Source organism: Trematomus bernacchii, unplaced genomic scaffold, assembly GCF_902827165.1.
Source record: "Trematomus bernacchii unplaced genomic scaffold, fTreBer1.1, whole genome shotgun sequence".
Classification (NCBI taxonomy): domain Eukaryota; kingdom Metazoa; phylum Chordata; class Actinopteri; order Perciformes; family Nototheniidae; genus Trematomus; species Trematomus bernacchii.
Genome location: NW_022987803.1, coordinates 10,922,153 through 10,944,590, shown reverse-complemented (window position 1 = coordinate 10,944,590; position 22,438 = coordinate 10,922,153). Strand labels below are relative to the sequence as shown.

Below are 22,438 nucleotides of genomic sequence, written 5' to 3'. Positions count from 1 at the left end.
AAGGCTTGCATGCTTGGAATTTATGCAGAGGTCTGGGTTCACCAGCTGAGGTCTCCATGACATGTTTGTTGTCATGCTCTGAGGGAGGCTTACTGTGGAGAGTAAGCGTCTCGCACAAAAGGATCCACTTGTGAAAGTAGTGGGAAAATGAAAAGCACGCAATATATCATGAGGGAAGACTGAAAGAAGGGCCTGTAAAAGTAGAACTGTATTATATTTTCCGACCACATAAAGTCATATAACGTTTTTTCAGAGTGAAGGCTAGATTGATAGAAATAGTTTCATGTATATGTTTTCAGAACTATGGCTCTCTAAATTAAACAAAATATTAAATTATAATGGTGTACTCGCTAATCCCTGCTAAATATGCAGTCAAAATGTGACATTCTTCTACTCAACCACAAATTGATCCACTAATTGAATTTTTTCCTAAGTTCTTGGTAGTAACACCAGCAGGAGACCATTAATGTGTAAAGTGATTTTAGACACTAACAGTACAATTATGAAGATTTTCTAAAAGAAACATTCACCAAATTCATTTAAAACGATTTTTCTTTGTTATAAATGTCATATAACCAACATGAGACCATTCATTTGGGACTTGTTTGTGTTAGCACTTCACTTATCCTCCTGGGACCCAGCCCATTGAAAATGTCCTCTGTAGTGGACATTTTGTTAACATGCATCTCCTTTTACTCTTTTGAGGTAATCTATCAATAGGACATCCTGGTCTTTCCAGTGATATGTCATTGGCTAAAATTGCATGCTGGGAAGTTCCTCTTTCTTTTCATCCAAAATGGCTGGCATACCAAAAACAACATTTTATAGAAGCAGGAGTCAAATATTGTTGAATAATTGTAATTTTTACCATGAAAATCCTATATGTTCTTGTTTATTAACATGTATAATTAGTTCTGAAAACAATTAAATAATTCAAGTTTTGAAATAACAGCTCTTTTATAAATGTCCATTCTAGTGGACGTCAGGACCATCTTCATGGACTTAATGACTCAATATTGTTGCAGGAGACGGAACTGAAGCAGACATTTTCTGTACCAGATAGTTAAGGGAGATTCAGATTTTGAGCTCTCAGATGATGAGAGAGATGAGGATTTCACACCTGGGATAGAAGAGGGTCAAGAAGAAGGGGGTAAAAGATGCAGGATGGCTCCATGAGCGCACAGATACAGACAGAGAGACAGATAGGGACGAGCTGGAAAGACATGGCCCTCTGTGGGCCAAGAATAGCACCTAGCACATATGGATTATTGTTGTTTTTATTGTAAGTGGAGCCATGACAAATGAGAATTGCCTCAGGAATGCCAAGTATGTTTCTATGAGCATGGTCAAATGGAGACCACATCCATAAAACAAGTCAAGATGACCCTACAGCCCGCGCCGACTGGAGTCAATGAGGTACTTTTCCCAGTACATTGATTACAAAGTCTTTGAAGATCTGGAAAGATTCACCAAAAACCAAACTAGTTTTTTAGTGACCAAATAAACAGCAATGTTCAGATCAATTACTTATTTAAGTTTTAAATAAAGGTGAATGTATTCTTGTATTAATCACTCTATAACCATAATACGTTATAGTCTATCTGTTCATTTTGGCTGTCTTTTCAAACTAAAATGGTCCTGACGTCCTCTACAGTGGACATACTGTAACATTTAAAAATTAAATTAAATTAAAAAAGTCTAAATTGCAAGATTTTTTTTTTAACCCTAAATAGGTAGGAAATAAAAAATAAAGAAGATTGGGAAAAAAAATGTTTCCTCGGTTCCCAGGAGGTAGTGAAGTTATTGAATATTTTACACATGGAAAAAAAAACTAAATTATGCAAAACAAGCATATATTTCTTTAAAACAAGTTTTGTATGCTAACCAGTGGGAGACCATTATTGTGCGGTCCCTGCGTATGCTTCTCTCCTCTGGCTGCAGATGTCCTGCGAACTAGCTTGTTTTTTATTAACATTAGCACAAGTAGCTTGTTGTCTACTTTACTACGGTTGTTAATGGACGTAGTTTTATGGACAAAAAAACTTTTGTGTGTATGTTATTAATCCCTAAAAGTCGAATCCGTCAATACATTTATAATTTTACCTAACTAGTAAATTATGCTAATCCTGATGCATTGTGGGAAATATGCATAATGCAGCTAGACGCTTTGGCGCGTTTTTGTTGAGTTATTTTCACACACACACACCTTTCCGGCTCCTTGTTCAAGGGATTATGCATACACAGGTAATTGTGTGACAGAAATTAAAAGTAACTGCATTTTAGACATTCCAAGTGCACCACACCACTTCACTGGAAAATATCTGACATGCTCGACCGAATTATGAACAGATAACAATGACACTGCAATAACAGAATCATATGAGACAGGTGAGTGTTACCACCTTTAGACCTTTCATACAGATGTTATATTTTACTACTGGATAATACCATAGGGATGACATAGGTTTGTTTATCACACAAGATTACAAAACGAGATTTGGTCCCTCTGTCGCTACTAAGCCGTTATGAAATATTATACAACAGTATTTTCGTTGCGTGGCCTCATTGCAATGTTTCCCCATCCACAACACACTGCTGGTGTCAAACGCTAGCCTGCCCTAATCCCCTCACAGATGCACACGCACATGCATCATGGATAGCCTACAAGCATGCAATCCGTTTAGTGTCATACACCGTGACGGCCGCTGCAGGGCGCAGCTCCGTCCCTACTCCCTGCACACTGAGCACACACAGACACACAGACACACCGTCTCCATCCTCCGCAGTCTCCTTCTCATCCTGCCCCGTCTGGCTGACAGGCAGATCACCGAGCAGGCAGAAACTAACTTACAACCGCTGACAGCACCGGCTGATTTCTCACCTACAAGGGGTAAGATCATACCTGGGTTTCCTCCTTTTTTTCCAGATATAACCTTCAAGGTTCTGATCAGGTGTGCAGAGGGATTGTTTATGGATGCACTTTATAGTAAAATGAGGGAAGAATAGACTCTCCTGCACGGGACATGGTCACTGTTTTCTCTTTCTCAGTTTTAGTCTAATGCAAACTGTCCATTATAGTGGATGATGGCAACCAGAAGGAAATTTGACTTCATAGGTATAAATGTATTTTAAGAAAAAAGGTTTCTTAAGATAGTGTGAGCAATAATGTGTGTGTGCCAGTGTGTGAGTGTGTGTGTTGTCTTTTCCTCCTGCATCTGTATTCTACTCATGCATTGTCCTATTTATGTTTTTGTGCATGCCTCCAAAGTCATTGTCTGTGTTTATGAGCCTGCATTCTTCAGCTCGTATGTTGCAGTACATGCCTGTCATTGACTGTGTGTGATTGTGTTTCCTCTTTTTTTTTTTTTTTGCATATACTGACTTTGCCCTTCCCTTGCCTCCTGGCCTCATTCCAGAGCAACAACAGCATGTGAATGGCGGCAGAAAGCGGCAGAATTGTCACAGAGGAGCAGCAGGAGGAGCTCCCAGCAGCCTCTGGAGCCGTCACTCACGTGAACCACCAGCACCACACACACACCCGGAGTCAGAGCCACATCCAGTTTCACCCTCTGACACACACCACCCAGTGGCAGCCGGCGGCTCCTCGCGCTCTCGCTCACACCAGGAGTCACAGTCACACTCACTTCAACACTCCCTCACACACACAGCCGCAGAAGCACGGCTGCCGGCTCACACACAGCCTCTCAGCCATGGCCAAGGGAGAGAAGGGAGAGAAGGGCTCTGCGGGGAAGCTCATCAAACCCAGTGAACCACTGTTCCCCAAAACCCCTCAGCAGGTAAGATCATCTGCTTCTTCTATGGTATTGTTATCATCACTTGAGATGGAAAGATTGTACTGGTGTAAGGCTAAAATCAGGATTTCCAATATCATCTGTCCATGTTTGTGGCTTAGTTTGGCTGCGAGTGACTTCCCATGATTGGATGGAGGGTAAAAAAGAAGATGGAAAGTGTGATCTCTTTAGTCCCTTATCTGTCAGTGATTAACAGCTGCATTGTTTTTCCTGTGAACTGTAATCCCCCAGATAATAGCTTCAATGCTGGGGAAGTTGATTGTTTTCATTTGAGAAAAGGTTGTTCCCATTGACGAGATGACCTGCTACTGATGATTGCTTTCTTTTGCCTGATCAGTGGACTTAGGTGATGAAGACAGTTGTATTCACAGCAGTTATAGGAAGCAATGCAGTGGGTTGAAAGCAGATAAGGATGACTTACTCAAGTTTTGCAAACACTGGGGGTGGACTTTCCTGTTTTGTTTGATTTATTTTAGATTATTCAGCTTTATTAGTGATTTTTGTGTGGGTTTGTTTTTGTGTCATACTATATTAGGCAGTGTTTCAAATATTGTCGTAATGCAATGCTTCGGCAGTTAGTCATTCATTTTCTGTTTCATACATTGAGTCAGGTTACCAATAAAACGACATGACATCACTCCATCTAACCAGTTCTGCAACTGTCTCCTCTCTGCGAAACCTCTGTTCAAGGTTCAAGGTTCAAGGTTCTTTATTGTCAATCTGACATAGCTACAGAGTAATTATGCAGTTGAAAATCTTATGTCACAGGCTTCTGTGTAATCCACATTGTTTTATTTTGGATATCATTCAGATAAATGATTGTGAATGTAGTTTTTCCTGAAGATGGCAAACCTTTAGTCATGGGAACTGGATACATTGATATTTACTATGCACAGTGGGTGGAACATGGCACATTCATTATGCATATGCTTTACCCTATTTCTGAAAAAATATGTGGTAAATATGTGTGGCTTCAAAATTTAAATCGAAAGGAATACAACCACAACATGTCTTAAATATACACAGTAGCTTGTTCATATCGAACTACAAAAAACCCACAATATTGTCCCCCAAACAATGCATCCCAGAAAGCCTGCACATATGATATCCATTTCCTTAAATGTCATGGGTTAAATAAAGCTAATTCTTTTTGAATTTATCAATATTAAAATGACCATTAAGACTTGGATGTTTACTCTGAAAGACTGTGACCACAGAAGGAATTTACAAGTAGTATGTATGAGAGAAGTCACATAAGGACGACTCAGTTGGGACATGGTAGATGAAAGCAGTTCTCCCTAAATGGGACTAAATGATGGACCCACGGACAGTAATCTGCCACAGCAAAATCCACATGAAGAGCTACAGAGCTCTGTCCCTCTGACGTGCATGTGGAGCATTTGTACGTCCGACTAAATGCCTGGCTATGAATATTGTTCCTCTCTTGATGTTCTGGATTGACTCCCTGGGAGTTAAGCCAGGGGACTGTTGACATATTTACAGCCTGCTTCCATCACTGACATAACCTTTTCAATTCATAATCCATAATCTGATTTGAAAACACAACTACTATAGCTAGAACCCTTGATATTACCCTAAATGTATGAAAAGCCTTCACAGAAATAAACTGCTTTTCAGATCCATTCTACCAGCTTAACATTTAAAGCACGCAAACATTGAGCGTACACATTGTATTTTGGGAATATAGCTTAGCTAGCTCGAGATGCCTTTTTTTCCTCTCCTTTCTTTGCACTAGAATTATCCTCACTCCTGATTTAAATCAGTCGCGGTGCAGTGCAGACATTTAAAATTGTTTTCCCTCCAAGGGTTAAGGATTCATTAACTTTAGAGATTAGTCTTATCTGTCCTTGTCCCCTGCTTGTTGACAGTCTGAACTTTGCAGATGCTCCCTTAAGTCTGATCCAGTTTCTCTGTGTATATGTGTGTGTGTGTGTGTGTGTGTGTGTGTGTGTGTGTGTGTGTGTGTGTGTGTGTGCGTGTGCGTGTGCGTGTGCGTGTGCGTGTGTGTGTGTGTGGAATTGCGCTGTTTTTGCATCCAGACAACAGTAGGAGGGATATCCTGTTTATCCTCTTTGATGATAAGAACTCAGTAATGAAAGATTGAGTGTTTGGAGGGAGAAAAAAGTTGAGAGAGATAGAAAGAAAGTATTTTTTTGCATATCATCAGTAAAGCAGCATTCTCCAGACACCAAAGACTTTAATTTCTCCACTCCAATTAGGGGTAATTGCAGTGAGAGTGGAAGAAGAGAGAGTTTTGAAGTTGGAGCCGCCGCGCAGCCTTTACTTACCTCTGACCCGCTTGTCCTGAGATTGAATAATTACACAGCTCCCTCCTGGTAATTGTCGTTCTCGAACCCCTCCGTGTTTTGATGGGGCAAAAAAAAAAAGGAGGAAGAGAAAACGCGAGCCGGATAATAACAGTGTGTCGGTCGCAGTCTGTGGTTACTTTGGTGATTTCCCTCTTTCATAAAGCTTTGAGGGGAGTAGCTGCAGGCCAAGACTGGGCCACTGGATGTGGAGTGACACTGTTGTGTGCAGTGGTGAAAGAACTACTCTGGTTATTTACTTAAAGATGACATGTTATGCTCACTTTCAGGTTCATATTTGTGTTTTGTGCCTCTACTGTGACATGTTTATATGTTTTAATGTTCAAATAGGTCTTTATTTTTCTCATACTGCCTGTGCTGCAGCACCTCTTTTCACCCTCTGTCTGAAACCAGAGCCCAGTCTGCTCTGATTGGTTAGCTGGTCTGTTCTGTTGGTATTAGTCAACCGCTTAGAGATGTCCGGCCCCTTAGTCTATCACGTACAATATGTCTGAGCACTAGCCAAAAGAAGCGTGAGTGTTACATAGTGATGTCATAATGTTACAGAAGTAAACAAAGAAGTTCAATGGAGGCATTTCAGGTACGGGGGGGGAGTGTGTTGGAGAAAAACTCCCTCTGGAGGGATTGTAGCCTTTGCAGACCATTTATATGCAAAGATCCTATATAAAAAACTACAGGAAAGGAAAATAGGGCCCCTTTAAGTCAAGGTAGAAATACTATGGTCTTAAAATATTCAGTTTCACTTAAAAGTCCTGAATTTAAAATGTTAATTGAGTAGAAGTTCCTAAGTATTATGAGGAAAATGTCCTTCAAGTATTAAAAGTACTTCTATATGTAAAAAGTAACATGTAACTATAAGTGTTGAATAGATAGTAAAACGTAAAATACTGGCCTCCGAAATGTAGTGGAGTAGAGGTGTATGTATATAGAAAAACTCAAGTACGAGTGTTTCAAAAAAATGACAGTAAAGTAGTACAGTACTTGAGTAAATGTACTTTGTAAGATTCCACCACTGGTTGTGTGTGTGTTAGTGTTTTAGTGTGTGTTAGTGTTTTAGTGTGTGTGTGTGTGTGTTAGTGTTTTAGTGTGTGTGTGTGTGTGTGTGTGTGTGTGTGTGTGTGTGTGTGTGTGTGTGTGTGTGTGTGTTAGTGTTTTAGTGTGTGTGTGTGTGTTTTAGTGTGTGTGTGTGTGTGTGTGTGTGTGTGTGTGTGTGTGTGTGTGTGTGTGTCTGACACCAAAGGTTTTTCAAAAGAGGACAGGCAAAAGTTGTGCACAGCCCCGGAGACAGTCGTAAATATTGGGCTCCCTAGACTGTGGTGTCTCGTCTTATTCATGTGTGAAGATGAAAGCTTGGCCACACACACATACACACACACATGGTTTTGGAAGAGCAGGGTGAGGGGAAACAGAGCTGTGGAGGACACGGTGGGTTTCTCATGCTCCTCCATGTGCAGTGAGACCACAATGCAAACTCCCTCTGATCCTCCATCTATTTAACACACGCACACATATTTTATACATGAACGTCTTTCTTGTCTGCAAGTGTATCAAAGGAGATGAACATTCAGAAAGATGGATGCTTCAAAGCTGAGGTTATGAGACTATTTTTATGCTTTAACGAGGGGAAATCATAATGAAACAGATCCTCCACACTGTAATGTACATCATAGGGAATGCAGAATGACGTGGTAGATACTACTGTACTTCTCATTGCATTCCACTGAATTGTTGCGACATAAAGATGAGAAGAGATGTTATTTTAGGAGCACCTAAGAATGACTACAAGCTTCAATATTTATGATTATACAGTATATCTTCTCTCATGGCTTCATTTATTGAAGCGTGACACACCTTGCTTCAGGTTGTTGTGTCTGGGACCTAGTCTAAAGTTTAGGTGGACATTTGTTTGGTCCTTATGAAACGGAAATACAAAAAAGAAAATGTGTTTAGTTGGGTGTATTTTAGAGCTGACAGTTTCAAATACTATATATACTAACAGAAACAATCAGTTAGGCCTGAATCACCCTTTCTCGTTCAAAGTGACACATTCTTTATTTATACTTCTAACTTCCTGTTCCAGGAATGAGTCTGATGAAAATGTAAGCACTCAGAGATTGAGACCTCCACAGGTGGTGTCCATAAGTGAAAAATAATGAGTGTATCGCCCTGCTATTCTGATCCACTCCAAAATGTAATGGGTTCTTCTTGGCCCACGCTTCACTCTGACACCACGTTTCATGAACATTTTCACAGTAGTTTTTCTGGTATCCTGCTGACAAAGAGACAAACAAACAATACGAACTGAAAAAAAATAAAGGCACACTCAATATGATCTATATATATTATTATTACAATCTTTCTATTGGCCTTAGCCTTGAATAATTGGTAACATCCATGTGTAAACTCTATTAAAGTTTACATTTCAGCAGTTATAGTCCATTTTCCAGTGGTTGGCATCCATTATTTCCTGTTCCCAGGTGGAATGAGAGTCGTTATCAGAATGCTTGCAGAGCAGAAAAGTTAATTTGCTCATTAGCAGCCTGACCTGCAGGGCCACCATTATCTTATTAAAGTTGTTCTTCCTCTCTGTTGTCCCCTCTGTGTTCCCAGACTGTGTTGGGCCAGCAGTTGACATTAAGCAGTAAGCTGTGCTTCGCCATTGGCGGTGCACCCAAGGAAGTGGCGGCCAGCGCTACTGCCTTTTTCCTGCAAATCTACCTACTGGATGTCGCTCAGGTAATATCTTTGAGGACAAACTGAATGAGAATGTTGGTGTGGCTTCTGTAAATGAAATAATTTGTATGTGTACGTCTGTTCTTAACTCCAGTCTCTTCCTGTTCCGCTATGCAGATCAACGCCTTCCAGGCCTCCATGGTGCTGTTCATCGGTAAAGCCTGGGGTGCAGTGACCGACCCAATTGTGGGATTCTTCATCACAAAGAGCAGATGGACAAAGATTGGAAGACTCATGCCCTGGTGAGCTCCCTGATTTCATAAAAGAAATGCCATCATGGTTATTTGTCGAACACAGTTCCTGCATTTCCTCATTTTTTCATTGGCACAAACTTAGGACTTATCTGATTGCACACACTAGAGAACTATTACTACTATCAAGATAGTGGCACAACATAAAATTAAGAGATACGACCTTTTGTCAACAATGTAAAATTCACAAATCTATATTGTTCAACTATATAGCAAACCAGCGAGGATGACATGTAGGGAACTAAATGAGAAGAACAAACTTATATTTATGTTATCTAAATGAATTAACTTTGGCAAAATGATCAACCTTCTCTTAGTTAACACACTGTTGACAAACAGCGACGCTTGTGTAAAGGACTGCAATTTGTAGACAGATTATGAAACTTGTTTTGGTCTGCTCCCACTCTCTCAGACATAATTATGGCCTGTACATCATGCTAATGTTTGTGCAAAATCTAAACAAAAACAAACTGTGTGCTCCAGTTTTTTGACAGATTTTTAAATGATTCTCTTCCCAGAGCCCTCACCTGAGGATTGTGCCGAATAAATATTCTCTGTGCTTTAATTACACTGTTCCCGGAAACTCTTTACATACTGTATCCTCCAAGGGCGTGGGCTCTTTTTTTTCTTTCTTTGAAGCCAGGCAACAGAATACAAGGAAGTTAATCGGCATTCTTCGATTAATCATAAGGCCAACGTTCTGCTGGTTGACATTTCTTTTTGGACATTATCCAGCTGTCTTTGTCTGCAAGATGTTCCTCATTATCTCCATCCTTTCATTGCAATTTTACTTGGTGGATTATGTAAAGCTATTACCACCATTTCCCATAAATCACCATTAGCAAGGCTGATTTTATAAGCGGCTATGCGTGTTGTTCAGTATAGGTCTTTTGAACAAACTAGCGTGACACTTATTATGATTACACATTCAGTATTTAATGCCTACTGCATTATAAACCATAGATTGCACACAATCTAAGCCAGAGTCCACTGTGGCCAGCAGACAGATGCTGATGGCTGTTAAATCAGCTTTGATTACACCCGCGAAGCTGTGTGTGTGTGTGTGTGTGTTCTTACTTGTGTGAGTCTGCCTATGTGAATACTCAGTGTGGTATATATGGGTATTTTTAAATGTGTGTTCATCAGTATTTGTGATGAGATTGCATGACACTCCCACAGTTTTGACCCTGTTTGGAAAGTCCCCTCTGCCCATCCTGCAGGAAGTGTTTTTCCCCCTCATGGCGTTCACATCCACAGCCAACGTGATTTCTATCTTAGAGTTCTTTAAGATATAGTTATTTCGCCAAAAATGAACTCTTGGGTGTTGCCATGTTTATACTTTTGTGACTGTAGTGATGCACAAGTGGCAAGTATAACGTTTTTTCCTCATAGAAGATTGTCTCTGCTAGAGAAAGACAAGGTGACAGGGAGGGTATATGGGCGAAGGAAGAAGTACCCCTATGCACAGTAAAGTTACTGTGAAAAAAAAACCTAACAATACTTAGGTCAAATTTAAAATAGAATACAATTTATTTTAATTTTATTAGAATAACAGAAGTAATAGTATGACAGTATTATTAAAGCATTATCAGCAATGCATGTACATATACAGTGTCCAGTCATGATAACTATGGCATTGACCAAACTGCCTTATTCAATTCATTGGGAGTTTAAACAATTCCTGGGACTGATATCATTATCATTTAAGTATGTGAGTATCAGAAACCACTGTTTAATCCTCTACTTTAAATTGTATTTTGAAATGTTTTGTCTTATCATTGTTCCGAAGTGGAGTAGAAGTATAAAGTAACATAAAATGTAAATACTAAGTACAATCTGAAAAATCAGCAAAGAAATCATATTCTCACCCACCAGACCTCTTTCTAAAATCCTCTCTGTTTCACTGCACATCATCTAATTGCACAAGTCAGAGAGCAGAGAAGAAGTGTGTGCCAGCTACCTATCAATCAGCCCGCCTTAATTAAGACAAACGACTGGGACAGGTGTGGACGCGCATTCATGCATTCCTGATGTGTGAGAACATATGTGAGTGTGTTTTCTGCCGATGTTGCCTCTCCTGTGAGCACAGTCATCTTGCAGGAACATTCCCACTGTCCCATTCATCAACCCCGGGGCCCTTTCATTGCACCCATGACCAAGCGGTCAATACTGCAGCACCAGCGTTGTCCAGCCACCTTTGTTGAGCAAACAAACAGGAGGAGAGTGAGGTAGGGGGGTTGGGACTGGACGATGCTAGAAAGGACCATTCCCTGCCTCTCACGGCCTCTTTCTCCCACTTTCTCTGTTTATTACTCCTGGCGCACAGCAGGGCAGAGGTCAGAGCCCCCAAGGTTTTTGTCACAGTCACCACAATTCCATCAATTCCCTTTTTCTACCTGTCGATGTGCTGTTATTATAGCTGCAGGCAACACACTTATAGCTGCATGACAAACACACTCCATTTGCTCTTTAAAGCATGAAGAAGAAGAGGGCGGATGATATATTGGTATTTGGACATAAGTCATACTGTTGATGGACCGCCCGTTACGCTTCATTTCCAACACACAGCTGTTCCCTTTAACCATAATGACACATACCAGTTGTTTACCTATGAATTATACATGGCCCACATACTGTCCGAGTTCTTAGAAGAGAGCAACACAGCAGAATTGCTTCATGCTGCGTGTGCTTAAGTGTGTGCTGCATATTCATATCTGTGTCTGTTGATTTTTGAATGGGTTTGAATTTCTGTGGTATTGTCTGTCCCTCCCTGTACAAATTCCTATCATACTTATGACAACATAATCATTTAGCAGGCAGCTCAGCCTCACTATAATCTGCCAGAAATATGTCCTGATTTTGACACTGCGCTGATATGAAATTGTATAACCCAACCACTGCTTAACACACAGCTTAAAAATGGCGTTGATGGCTTGGGACCATAATTGCTTGAAACAAATGTGGTGTGTAATTAAGCTAACTGTATAAAAAAGGGATATGAGTACATCAAGTTCACAATTCAATGTTTAGTCTAACCTGATGACATATTTGTGTGTGTTTTTTTAGGATGGTGGGATGCTCTCCCTTCCTGGTCGTCTCCTACTTCTACCTCTGGTTCGTTCCTCCTTTCATCACTGGCAGGTTCCTCTGGTACCTCTGCTTCTACTGCCTCTACCAAACCCTCATCACTGTAAGTGCAAATGCTCTTTTAAAAAGAGCATTTGATGTTTTATGAATCCCGTTACTCAGATATAGGCTACAACTCAGCAAGACTTCACACGGAGCGCAGGAGAGACGTCAAGTGAGATAAAAGCTGCTCTGATTGATGCAGCTCATGACACATTCCATAACATATAGATAAAATGCTGCAAAATAACAAAGTGGAGACGATTACAGTCATCTCATGCCAGGCTCCGACAGCTCCTGGTGGGATTTTCTCTTTGATTTGTGAGACACGCAGCAGATTAGAGCCCAGAGCTCTTAGATGCCTCACCTCAAAGGGGGAAGTGTAGTTATTTAGGCTGTCTTTTGTTAGAATGGGCCAGACCATTCATCTTCCTCTCTCCATTTCTACTCTGGGGTAACCCATATAACATGTGCCACAGAGCGCGTAGACCGCTGCAGCCACACTGCGGCGAGCAGTAATGGCATGTCATTCTAACTACTTGAAAAGTATAAGGTCAATGCTGCCAGGAACCTCTCGCTGGCTAAATGCTGGTTACCGCTTTTAGCCTTTCCTTCATTGTCTCTGGATGTGTGTTTGTGTGAAGCAAGCAGGAAGAGGCCAGCTGCTATCATTCAGAGTCTGTAAACAGAGGTCAGCATGCAATATATCAATGTTTATGTTCCTATAATAGGCTTTCATCAGGTTTATTAGTTCTCACTTCCATCTGTAGTGCACGGTTAATCACGCTGATTCTATAAATGTTTGCGTCCACTAAAGGCCCCATAAATGACATGCTGTATAGAACCAGTGGCTGGAGAAAATCCTTGCAGGGCCACGTTTATTTTCGTCGTGGCTTCCGCAGTGCTGACTGAGCCCTTGTGTAAATTACAAAGTGAAGCATTCACTCGGTTTACTCGCCTATTCTCTGGCAGAGGTGGTGAGGAAGATGAAGAAAACAGAGAGCTGAGGTTGGCCGATGTTGGAAAATGCAGAGATTGCTTTTGATATATTTACACAGTTCTTTGCATTTTCACAGGCACTAGTACATGAAAGACATCTAAACATATCTTGGGTGTTCCCTTTTGATTGTGAGTCAAATCTTATACGCTAACAATTGTAAGATTGCCATCCATGGAGGACCTTTACTCCCAGCGGCTCAGGAAGAAATCACTACGGATTATCAAAGACCCCCATCACCCCAGCCACAAACTGTTCTTTCTGTTGCCGTCTGGCAGACGTTACCGCAGCATCCTGGCAAGGACAAGAAGATTCGGAGACAGTTTCTTCCCGCGGGCAGTGAGACTGTTAAAAAATTGAACTGTTGAAACAACTTCAAACATTCAACTGCTACTCAGTAGTATGTATCTAATACCTAATATATATATATCATTCCAATAACTTGTATATAGACTCATACTGCACTATTCCACATCATAACTTTATTTCATTTTTATAACTATTATTATTTTTGTATTGCTCTTGCTCTTATTGTTATTATGTTATGTTATTATGTTGCATTGTTGGAGAAGCCTGTGACATAAGATTTTCAACTGCATAATTACTCTGTAGCTATGTCAGATTGACAATAAAGAACCTTGAACCTTGAACCTTGAAGACTGGAAGCCATGCTGGCAGCTCTGTGAGGCTAAATCAACCCAAGGATGCTAACACGCTCACAATTACAATGCTAATTACAATGCTAATTACAATGCTCATTTTTAGAGGGTAATGTTTACCAAGTTCACCATCTTTTTTTTCTTCTATTTACTTGTAAAAAGGGTTTAAAAATGTACCTAAAGATGGCACTAGAGAGGTTTAAGTATACTTGCTTAGTTAAGCTTGACTCCTGAAATCCTATGCGATCGTGATTTTGACCAAACTAAAAAAGGTCTGTCCTAAGGATTTTTTTATTTCAAGTCTCTGGGAAAGTGTGAAAAACTGTAAGTCCCCCCCATGTCATCTCCTTCCAACAAATGTAATAATATTTTTTCACTTCTATTCACTGAGCCTTCGCTAAACTGTTCGGAGCCCCCCCTGGGGAGGCCCGCTTCCCACTTCTAAAATCTTTGCGCTACATGAAAGGTTAAGGAACGACCAAAGTGATTACAATTCATCCTGAAGGAAACATTAACTTTTATGGCAATCCTTTCAAAAGCTGTTTAAACAGTTCACTCAAAACCTCAAATGTCAAATTCATAACGGTGCTTTGGGAGACCCATGTCATTATGATTCATCATGGGAGAGCCATGAATGTCTGTATGCCGTTTTATGGCAATCCATTGAATAGTTGCTAAGATATTATGGTCTGGATCAAATAGAACCGCTGCATCTAGGCCAAGAAAAAAGAAAAACCCTGAGAAATCATTATTTTTCACCCTCCGTGACTACAATTGTTTGACTGCTGCTGTGCTTGACTTATCATTTTGTTCGAGAAATGACTGTCTTTCTGCTTCTTTGCAGTGCTTCCACGTGCCTTATTCTGCTCTAACCATGTTCCTGAGCACAGACCAGAAGGAAAGAGACTCAGCCACTGCTTACCGTAAGCTCATTTAACATATAAAGCAATTGTTTAGGGCTGCAATGCTTAGAAATCTTTGCCTATTTTAGTTTTTTTGCATATTGTGACTTAATAACTTTGAATATTGGATATTTCTTGTATCATGCCAGGAATGACATTTGAGGTGCTGGGGACTCTCGTGGGCGCTGCCATCCAGGGCCAGATTGTAGCAAGCGCTCACACTCTGAAGCACTGCCCGCCTTACAACGTGACTACCGGTTACCTTGGCAACAGCAGCGGGACAGAGATCGTGAAGAAACTGGTGCGCTCCCAGGACTACCTGTCACACTCGGTAAATATCAATGAGCCAAACTAGGAGCCCAGGTGTTCTCAAAGAAGGCCACAGAGTTGCTTTGAAAATAACTCGGACATGTCATCAACATTATCCTTTATAACCCGGAGCTGCGGTGTGTGCTCAAGGCAGTTTGCTAAATAACCCGGGGTCGAAAAAAGCAGCCTGAATGAAAAGGGGGATTGTTTGAAATTGGCTCCATATTTGCAGACTGTCTACAGGTTACACTGAAAATGGCCTCATGTTTTAACCCATGGGATAGAAAGGAGACGCCACTGTTTGATATGTGAACCCGACATCCTGAGCCGGCTCCCCTCTCGCGACCACAAAGGGGGTTCCTCCCTCACATCAGGCTCCAAACTGTGGCCCCCACTTCGAGGGGTCTCCACAGTCTGTAAGTCATTAGGCCTATTTATATCCCATCCACAACACTTGGAACAAGGCACTTCAATATGTTGGAAATATTTGTCTTTTCTGTAGTTCAGCTTGAAATTGTAGGGAAAATGTCAAGTTTGCAGAGCTGTGAATAAACTGCTACTGTGAATCCATCATGGGAGATTTAGGAAGATAAAAAGAGTCCAAACTGTCCTTCGTTGGATTTTGGTTGCGCCACAGCTATTTGGGCTTCAAAATGGTTCTTTTCCAATGGATTTTGGGTGAACCTGATCGGGGCGACCCACTCACCGCGCCAAGCCCTCTTCAGCCACCCGCTAAATTCCTCCGCGGTTGCTGGTGAGGGTGGCACACCGTCTAGGCAAACTAGGTCTGCCCTCGGAAACAGGGAGTGTTTGATGTGCTTAAATAATAATGAACCGCCGGGCTGAGCCACACGGAAAAATAGCAAACAAACAAGAGGTTGTTTAAAGCACAGCAGTTCCTGTCGGGGTACGCCATTAAACGGTTAAGGCTGTATTTTGGGATACAGATGTACTTGAGGTTTCCTCTTGTTTATGCTTGTGTTTGTACAGTGAAATGTGCAGTTTAGAGTGGAAAGCAACGCCGCAAAGTCACAGTAGATACATCACACACGCATTGAAATGAACAAAATAAATGTATCCTTCAATCGAGTGAAAAACAAACACCCTCTGCGAAAATGTCTAGAATGAATGTATAGCATGTTGAAATACAGCACTTACATTTTTAAGGCATTTGAGAATATTATGAATGAAAGATTGAGGAAAGGCTCAGAATAGCCTGGATTGTGCTGGCTGTGTGAGAGGAGGGGGATTGATGTTGATGATGTGTGTTCTTTGTCTCTGCAGAAGGAGGTATACATGATAGCTGCCGGAGTTATAGGAGGAGTGTTTCTGGTCTGCACCCTGGTCATGTTCCTGGGAGTCAAAGAGAGAGAAGGTGAGACTTTTCCTATAATGCTAAAACAACCACATCAATCTTCACTTGTTAGTTTTACATATCACAAAGAGTCTAAACTGACAGAGTGTCGTCCTGTGTTTTCCAAATCTTTTTTTTAGTAGTCGCTTGAGAGTCCCCCAACATTATTGGAGTGCACAGAAAAGTGCTAAAATACCCCTTAATATCATTCAAAAAGCAAAATATCAAACATGAGCTAATCTCACTTTACCAAAAGTGACATTTTAGTGCATTTCCTTTTTTACAACAAAGTTAACTGAATGTATTTTGGTTTTAGATGTGGTTAAATAAAACAAGCATTTGAATAATACTGTGGTTTATTCTGGCAATAATACTCCATTCATTTATTTGTAAAGTACACGTTCTTATTTGTACTATTCTTACATTTGAACACACTTACAGTAATCTTAAATGATCAAATTTGTCTGCATAATTATTATTGTATATACTGTATATGTTTCTATTATAAAATGGAAGCAACTGCAGCATACCCCAGTTTCACCCCAGGGATCAACACAATGATCTTGATTCTTAAATCTGAAAGTCCTATTGAATCTGAAGGAGCATACTTTCTTTTTAATTACTATTGTTTTTAACATTTTTTCTTCATCTTAATGAGCAAATGATTAATTCAATAACAATCCACATATGAATATAGAAAGACATAAGTGTTAATAATGAGCCCTAATGAGCTATGTCACATTTGGTAATACATTTTGAATTTCAACCAGTAAAATTGGAGTAACCTGAGGTAGGGCTGCTCGATTATGGCAAAAATCATAATCTCGATTATTTGGGTCAATAATTGATATCACGATTATTAAAAACGATTATCCATTTACTTTGAAAACATCAATTTATTGGAGAATTTTTTTTTTAACAGTATGTTTTTAACAGTTGATTACCCTGAAATGTAAGTATAATTCAACTGAAAAACCAATACAAAAAAATTTTAATTTAAAAAAAGAAAAAAAGAAAAGTAATAATAATAATAATAAAAAGATAATAGTTTTATTTCGATTACGTTGTTTTCGTAATCGTTGCAAGCCATAATCGTAATTGCGATTAAAATACGATGAATTGAGCAGCCCTAACCTGAGGGAATCCCTTTGGGTGACTTGTGTAAGATGCATAATACGTAACAGCAGTGTTCACTGTTCCATTGTCCTTGTTTCTTTTTGTACTTTTCACACACAGTGAGTGTCACTGAACTACTTGGAAATCTGCCAGTGTTAGCTCTGATTCTCTGATCTCAATTCAAACTGACAAACAGCACCTACTGCAATGCAGTGGCAGATCCAGGATCTCCAGTTGGCCATCGCATCACTTTTCTCATCCTGCATGTTATTCGATATGCTGCATACTCATAATTCTAATTCCTGGTGTAACTGTTTCAGATCCGTACGCCCCGAGGACAGAGAAGCAGGTCCCCTTCCATGAGGGCTTCATCCTGGTGATGAGACACGGGCCATACCTCACTCTGACCGCTGCGTTCCTCTTCATCACTGTCGCCATTCAGGTAAACGCACATTTATCTAATCTCAGACACTCAACGTTACAGTAAATGGAGTCCTGGCTGGATCCTGTCAACGCGGGAGAATTCCTGGCGCTCGATGTTGATTTGATCAATATAAAGGAGCACTTACTGAAAGCTCCTGGTTTAAAGCAGGTTTTAAGTCTCTCCAGAGGGAAAGCAGAGCAGCACATTCCCGCTGTTTGTCTGTCACTTGTAAGCCCGTGCTTTAGTTTTGGCACCTGGGGTTCAGGCCGTGTCAATTATTGCAGACTCTTCCAACTTTTGCATCATATCTATTTCTGTATATCTTCACCCCCTCATCTCGGTGGAGGTGTCAGTTGTCATCCATGTGAGCCCCGGAGTGGGAATAAATCACTGCGAAATGCCGTCAGCAGTCTTCTCCAGTCACTTCATTTGGCACTCCAGCGACAGTGCTGAGTAGACAAGACACGTCTGAATATCTGAACATTTGATCTCTGATTTCTGCAGCTGGTACAGAGCAACTTCGTGCTCTTCTGCACTTACGCCGCCGACCTGAGGGATCACTTCCAGAATATTGTGCTGACCATCCTGGTGAGTGGAGCTTTTTATCAGAGATTCACCCAGAAACACTCAAAGATATACTATGATATGAACCACTGTGACCCCAATTAGACCTTGACTTAAGCTATAGCAACTTTTTAACATAATCTTTTATATAATACATGTTATTCTGTTAAGGGAAACTAGCAATTTTGCACATTTGCACACACTTTTACCCATACATAAACATCATGACAATGCCTTTCTTACTTACTGAATCACAATCAAAACTATTTTCTTTCTATGTGTGACTCATTATCCATTTGCACTGGTTTACCCAGGTTTCTGCAGTGATAAGCGTCCCGGTGTGGCAATGGTTTCTGGAGAGGTTTGGGAAAAAGACGGCAGCTTTCTGCGGCATCACTGTGAGTATACTGTTTTTATTTTGGTTTGTTTTAACGCTGACTATTACACTGCCTGTGCCACCCTGTGGACAAATATGGGAATGTGGTCTCTTTATCTAGAAGACTTTTTGTTTCTCTCTGTCCAGTGGATCATGCCCTTCACCATGATGCTGGTCTTCATCCCTAACGTTGTGGTGGCCTACGTCGTGGCCGTCTCCTCTGGACTCAGTGTGGCGGCCTCGCTCCTGCTGCCATGGTTAGACTCCAGAGCACATCAAATTATACCTCACTCAAGAAGATCATCCCTTTTTTGTCACTTCTTAGTAGTTTTTGAAAGATCCCTTCATAGATTTTTCCAGAGCAGGCCATAAATATAATGAACACCAATATTTACTTTCCACATCCTACCCACACTCAAGTCACTTCCTCAACCTCCGGCCCCTTTAAATGATTAAGTCTAAAAGTTTACAGACAAACCACATATGGAGACATAGTCAAATTAAATTATAATTAAAAAACAAATACAAACATTACAAACTACTATACTGTTATCTCAATGCTGACATATTCTAAATAACATTTAGTATAACTTTTTTGTCACTTTTGTTTGCAGTGTAGTTAATGCATTTCCTCCAATTTTGGGAAACTCTACCCCCCATATTCTACAAGAAAAATGTCACTTTTTACATCACATATAGGATCAAGCCTTAAAAAACACCAAATACTTTCTGAAAAAAGCGTTTAATAGAGGGTTTCATGTGCTGAATGATCTAGTCTGAGATCACATGAATCGTCTTCTCTTGTACAACAGTTTCCCCTAGCAGTTCAGAAACAGGCCATCCTGAGTATTAAAATAAATATTCTACAGCTTAATTTATATTCTTAGAATAGGGATTATGTCATGAAAATCCACTAAGCCCCTGACATTGTTTTTGTAACTGCAGTGCTGCTATAACTCTGTCTGTGCGGTGGTCGTGCTGCTCATGATAGTTCCCTTTGAATTGATGCAAAGTGTCATTAGTTAAACCACAACCCTGCTGTTAGTGGTGACTACAAGTCTAGAGGGCCCCGTCCGTTCACTTGGGTCATGTCACGGTCATGAGAGTGACGTCATTTTTATGAATTAGAGGCGGCGTTCACTATAAATCTCCCATACCATCAGAGAGCTAATACACCACAAGAGGTAAAGCAATATTCTTCTCCGTGTCTGTTTGTTTTCCAGCCGTTTCTATGGCCCTCTCTGCTCCTCACTCATCTCCCGTCCCCTCCCTCAAAACCCAAAATTACAGGGGCCTCCCATGGGGGCATGTTTATTTTGGAAGGGGCCGTTTGTTTATCCTGTCTGTGGGCCCGAGTCTGCTGGTACCGCCTGCTGCTCATCATCTAATCTTGTTATTAGCTCTGTAATTTAGCTAAATGTAGACACAACATCAGCTGCTGCCCTTTGTATAAAATCATTAAATTAAGAGTGTGAGGGAGGTTATAACACGACTTAAACAAATTCTAAATCTTACAGCGATGTTAAGTAATAAAGACAAAAGCTTAGAGAATCCTGCCAAAACAAATAGCACCAATTGATGTCAATTCAACTCTGATGTACTGTTCAGGTCTATGCTGCCAGATGTGGTGGATGACTTCAGACTGGCCAACCCCTACTGTAAAGGCCATGAAGCCATCTTCTACTCCTTCTACGTATTCTTCACCAAGTTCGCTGCTGGAATCTCCCTGGGAGTGTCCACCCTCTGTCTGGAGTGAGTCTGCATCTTATCACACATGCACCATTCATTTACACACTTGTCATGGTACCTGCAGAAATGCACTAATCCTAAGAGCTGATGTATGAGTTTGCTCATTTGCAGCATTGCCGCGTCAGAATTGGATGTCGATTTCCTGTAACCTGTTTTAATTGGATCTCTGTGTGTGTGTGTGTAGATTTGCAGGGTATGACACCGGTGCTTGCAAGCAGCCTGCTGCTGTAGTGTACACCCTGAAGCTGCTAATCGGTGCCGCCCCTGTGGCCTTCATCGTGACGGGGTTATTGATCCTGCTGCTGTATCCCATCAGCGAAGACGTGCGGCTCAGGAACAGACTCTGCCTGGATGAGCTACGGTGAGCAGAAATGTAGAAGAGCATCCAAAAAACTTCAACCATTCAGTCTTTAAAAGTGCACACCGTCAATGTAACTCATGCATTTCAGTTTACGAGTCACAAGGAGTTCTCTTCAGTCTGTAAAAACGGTTGTATAATGCCTCCTGTAGAAGTGGAGGGAGCTGTGAAGCAGCTTATTTTCCCTAAAATATTCTGTCATAGGTTGGAGAATTACATTTTTAAAGCCTTCAAAAAAACGGTGAAGTCCAATACCCATTCTACTATTGTATTTAAGTATGCTAGAGAAATATCTATTATGTCCAAATACATAATATGTCATATGCAGTATGCTGAAATACCAGGATGTCCTACTGCATCCATTTTGCAGTATGTAGGCCAGCATGCCTATTCTGACCCACAATCCTTTGCAGTGGAAATATGAGCAAGGTCAAAGTTCAGAGCAATGTTATGACTAAATAGTTTGTCCTCATAGTATGCATACATCATGCAACAGTATGTACTTTGGAAGGGCAGCTGCAGTACATAGTCAATGTAAAAAGAAAAAGTATATGATTTAAAACACAGCATTGAGTTGCATTTTGGGAATTGTAGGAGTGGGAGCTTGACCAATACTAGAGAATACAAGTCTGGATATCTCATACGCTGCTGGATTCATTTAGATCCTTTCTTTATAGTGATTTAGTGAGTCCTCCATGACTAGTCAGCTCTTCTCTGTTTTATGTTACAAATTCAATCAAATTGAATAAGGAGGATTTCTACATAAAGGCATACTATATATGTTATGATAAATGTTCTTTCCTTATATATGAACCAGGGAACAATGTTTTTATAAGCTAGCATGTTTAGCTGTGCCATTATGCTATTCACATTTACTATTGATCGGTAGTGGAAGAAGTATTACTACTACTAAAAAAATCCATTACAGTAGCAATGTTTTACTACTTTGTCCTGACGTTTTGTCATGTCTCCCACAGGAAACAAAGCATCAGCTCCAGAACAATGGAGGATTTGAGTAACGTGTGACCTGGATCCTGAATGAAGTGAATTCACAAAGCCACGTATTCCAGTGCTGCCGCTGGAAAGTTGTCCTTAGTGTATATTACACTGATAATTAGTTAAATTGTTTGAATGTAAACATTTTTGTTTCCTTTTCACATGTACTGTACAGTCATCTTGAATATATAAAATATATATAATAAGATTACCTAATTTATATAAATGAATGTATATCATTTCTTGCGGTGTTTAGCTCTACAACACTGTTATTTATTTATGATATTATGATTATTGAGGGCTGATGATATGAAATGAATAAATGTTGTAGAGGTTGGTTGGTAGACCGAATAAGTGTGGGTCT

General features: G+C 40.4%; 1 protein-coding gene across 1 annotated transcript; it reads left to right on the top strand.

The window, feature by feature from the left end:
• The first annotated feature begins 2,797 nt into the window (after positions 1 to 2,797).
• Positions 2,798 to 22,412, top strand: mfsd2b (major facilitator superfamily domain containing 2B). The gene is made up of 15 exons (XM_034150551.1): positions 2,798 to 2,890; positions 3,417 to 3,797; positions 8,771 to 8,896; positions 9,011 to 9,135; positions 12,211 to 12,334; positions 14,771 to 14,849; positions 14,978 to 15,159; positions 16,422 to 16,512; positions 17,928 to 18,049; positions 18,536 to 18,619; positions 18,910 to 18,993; positions 19,119 to 19,228; positions 20,580 to 20,723; positions 20,905 to 21,081; positions 22,056 to 22,412. Exons 2-15 carry the CDS (start codon positions 3,435 to 3,437, stop codon positions 22,102 to 22,104), a joined length of 1,860 nt encoding a protein of 619 aa, XP_034006442.1. The 5' UTR covers positions 2,798 to 2,890; positions 3,417 to 3,434; the 3' UTR covers positions 22,105 to 22,412.
• The last annotated feature ends 26 nt before the right edge of the window (positions 22,413 to 22,438 follow it).

What these genes read in the sequence shown, in the direction of transcription:
- mfsd2b (XM_034150551.1), top strand. Translation starts at nt 3,435, where the DNA reads ATGGCGGCAGAAAGCGGCAGAATTGTCACAGAGGAGCAGCAGGAGGAG. An exon ending in CAGCTTTCTGCGGCATCACT is followed by an intron (nt 18,994 to 19,118) that starts GTGAGTATACTG and finishes CTCTCTGTCCAG; the next exon opens with TGGATCATGCCCTTCACCAT. An exon ending in CTCTGCCTGGATGAGCTACG is followed by an intron (nt 21,082 to 22,055) that starts GTGAGCAGAAAT and finishes TGTCTCCCACAG; the next exon opens with GAAACAAAGCATCAGCTCCA.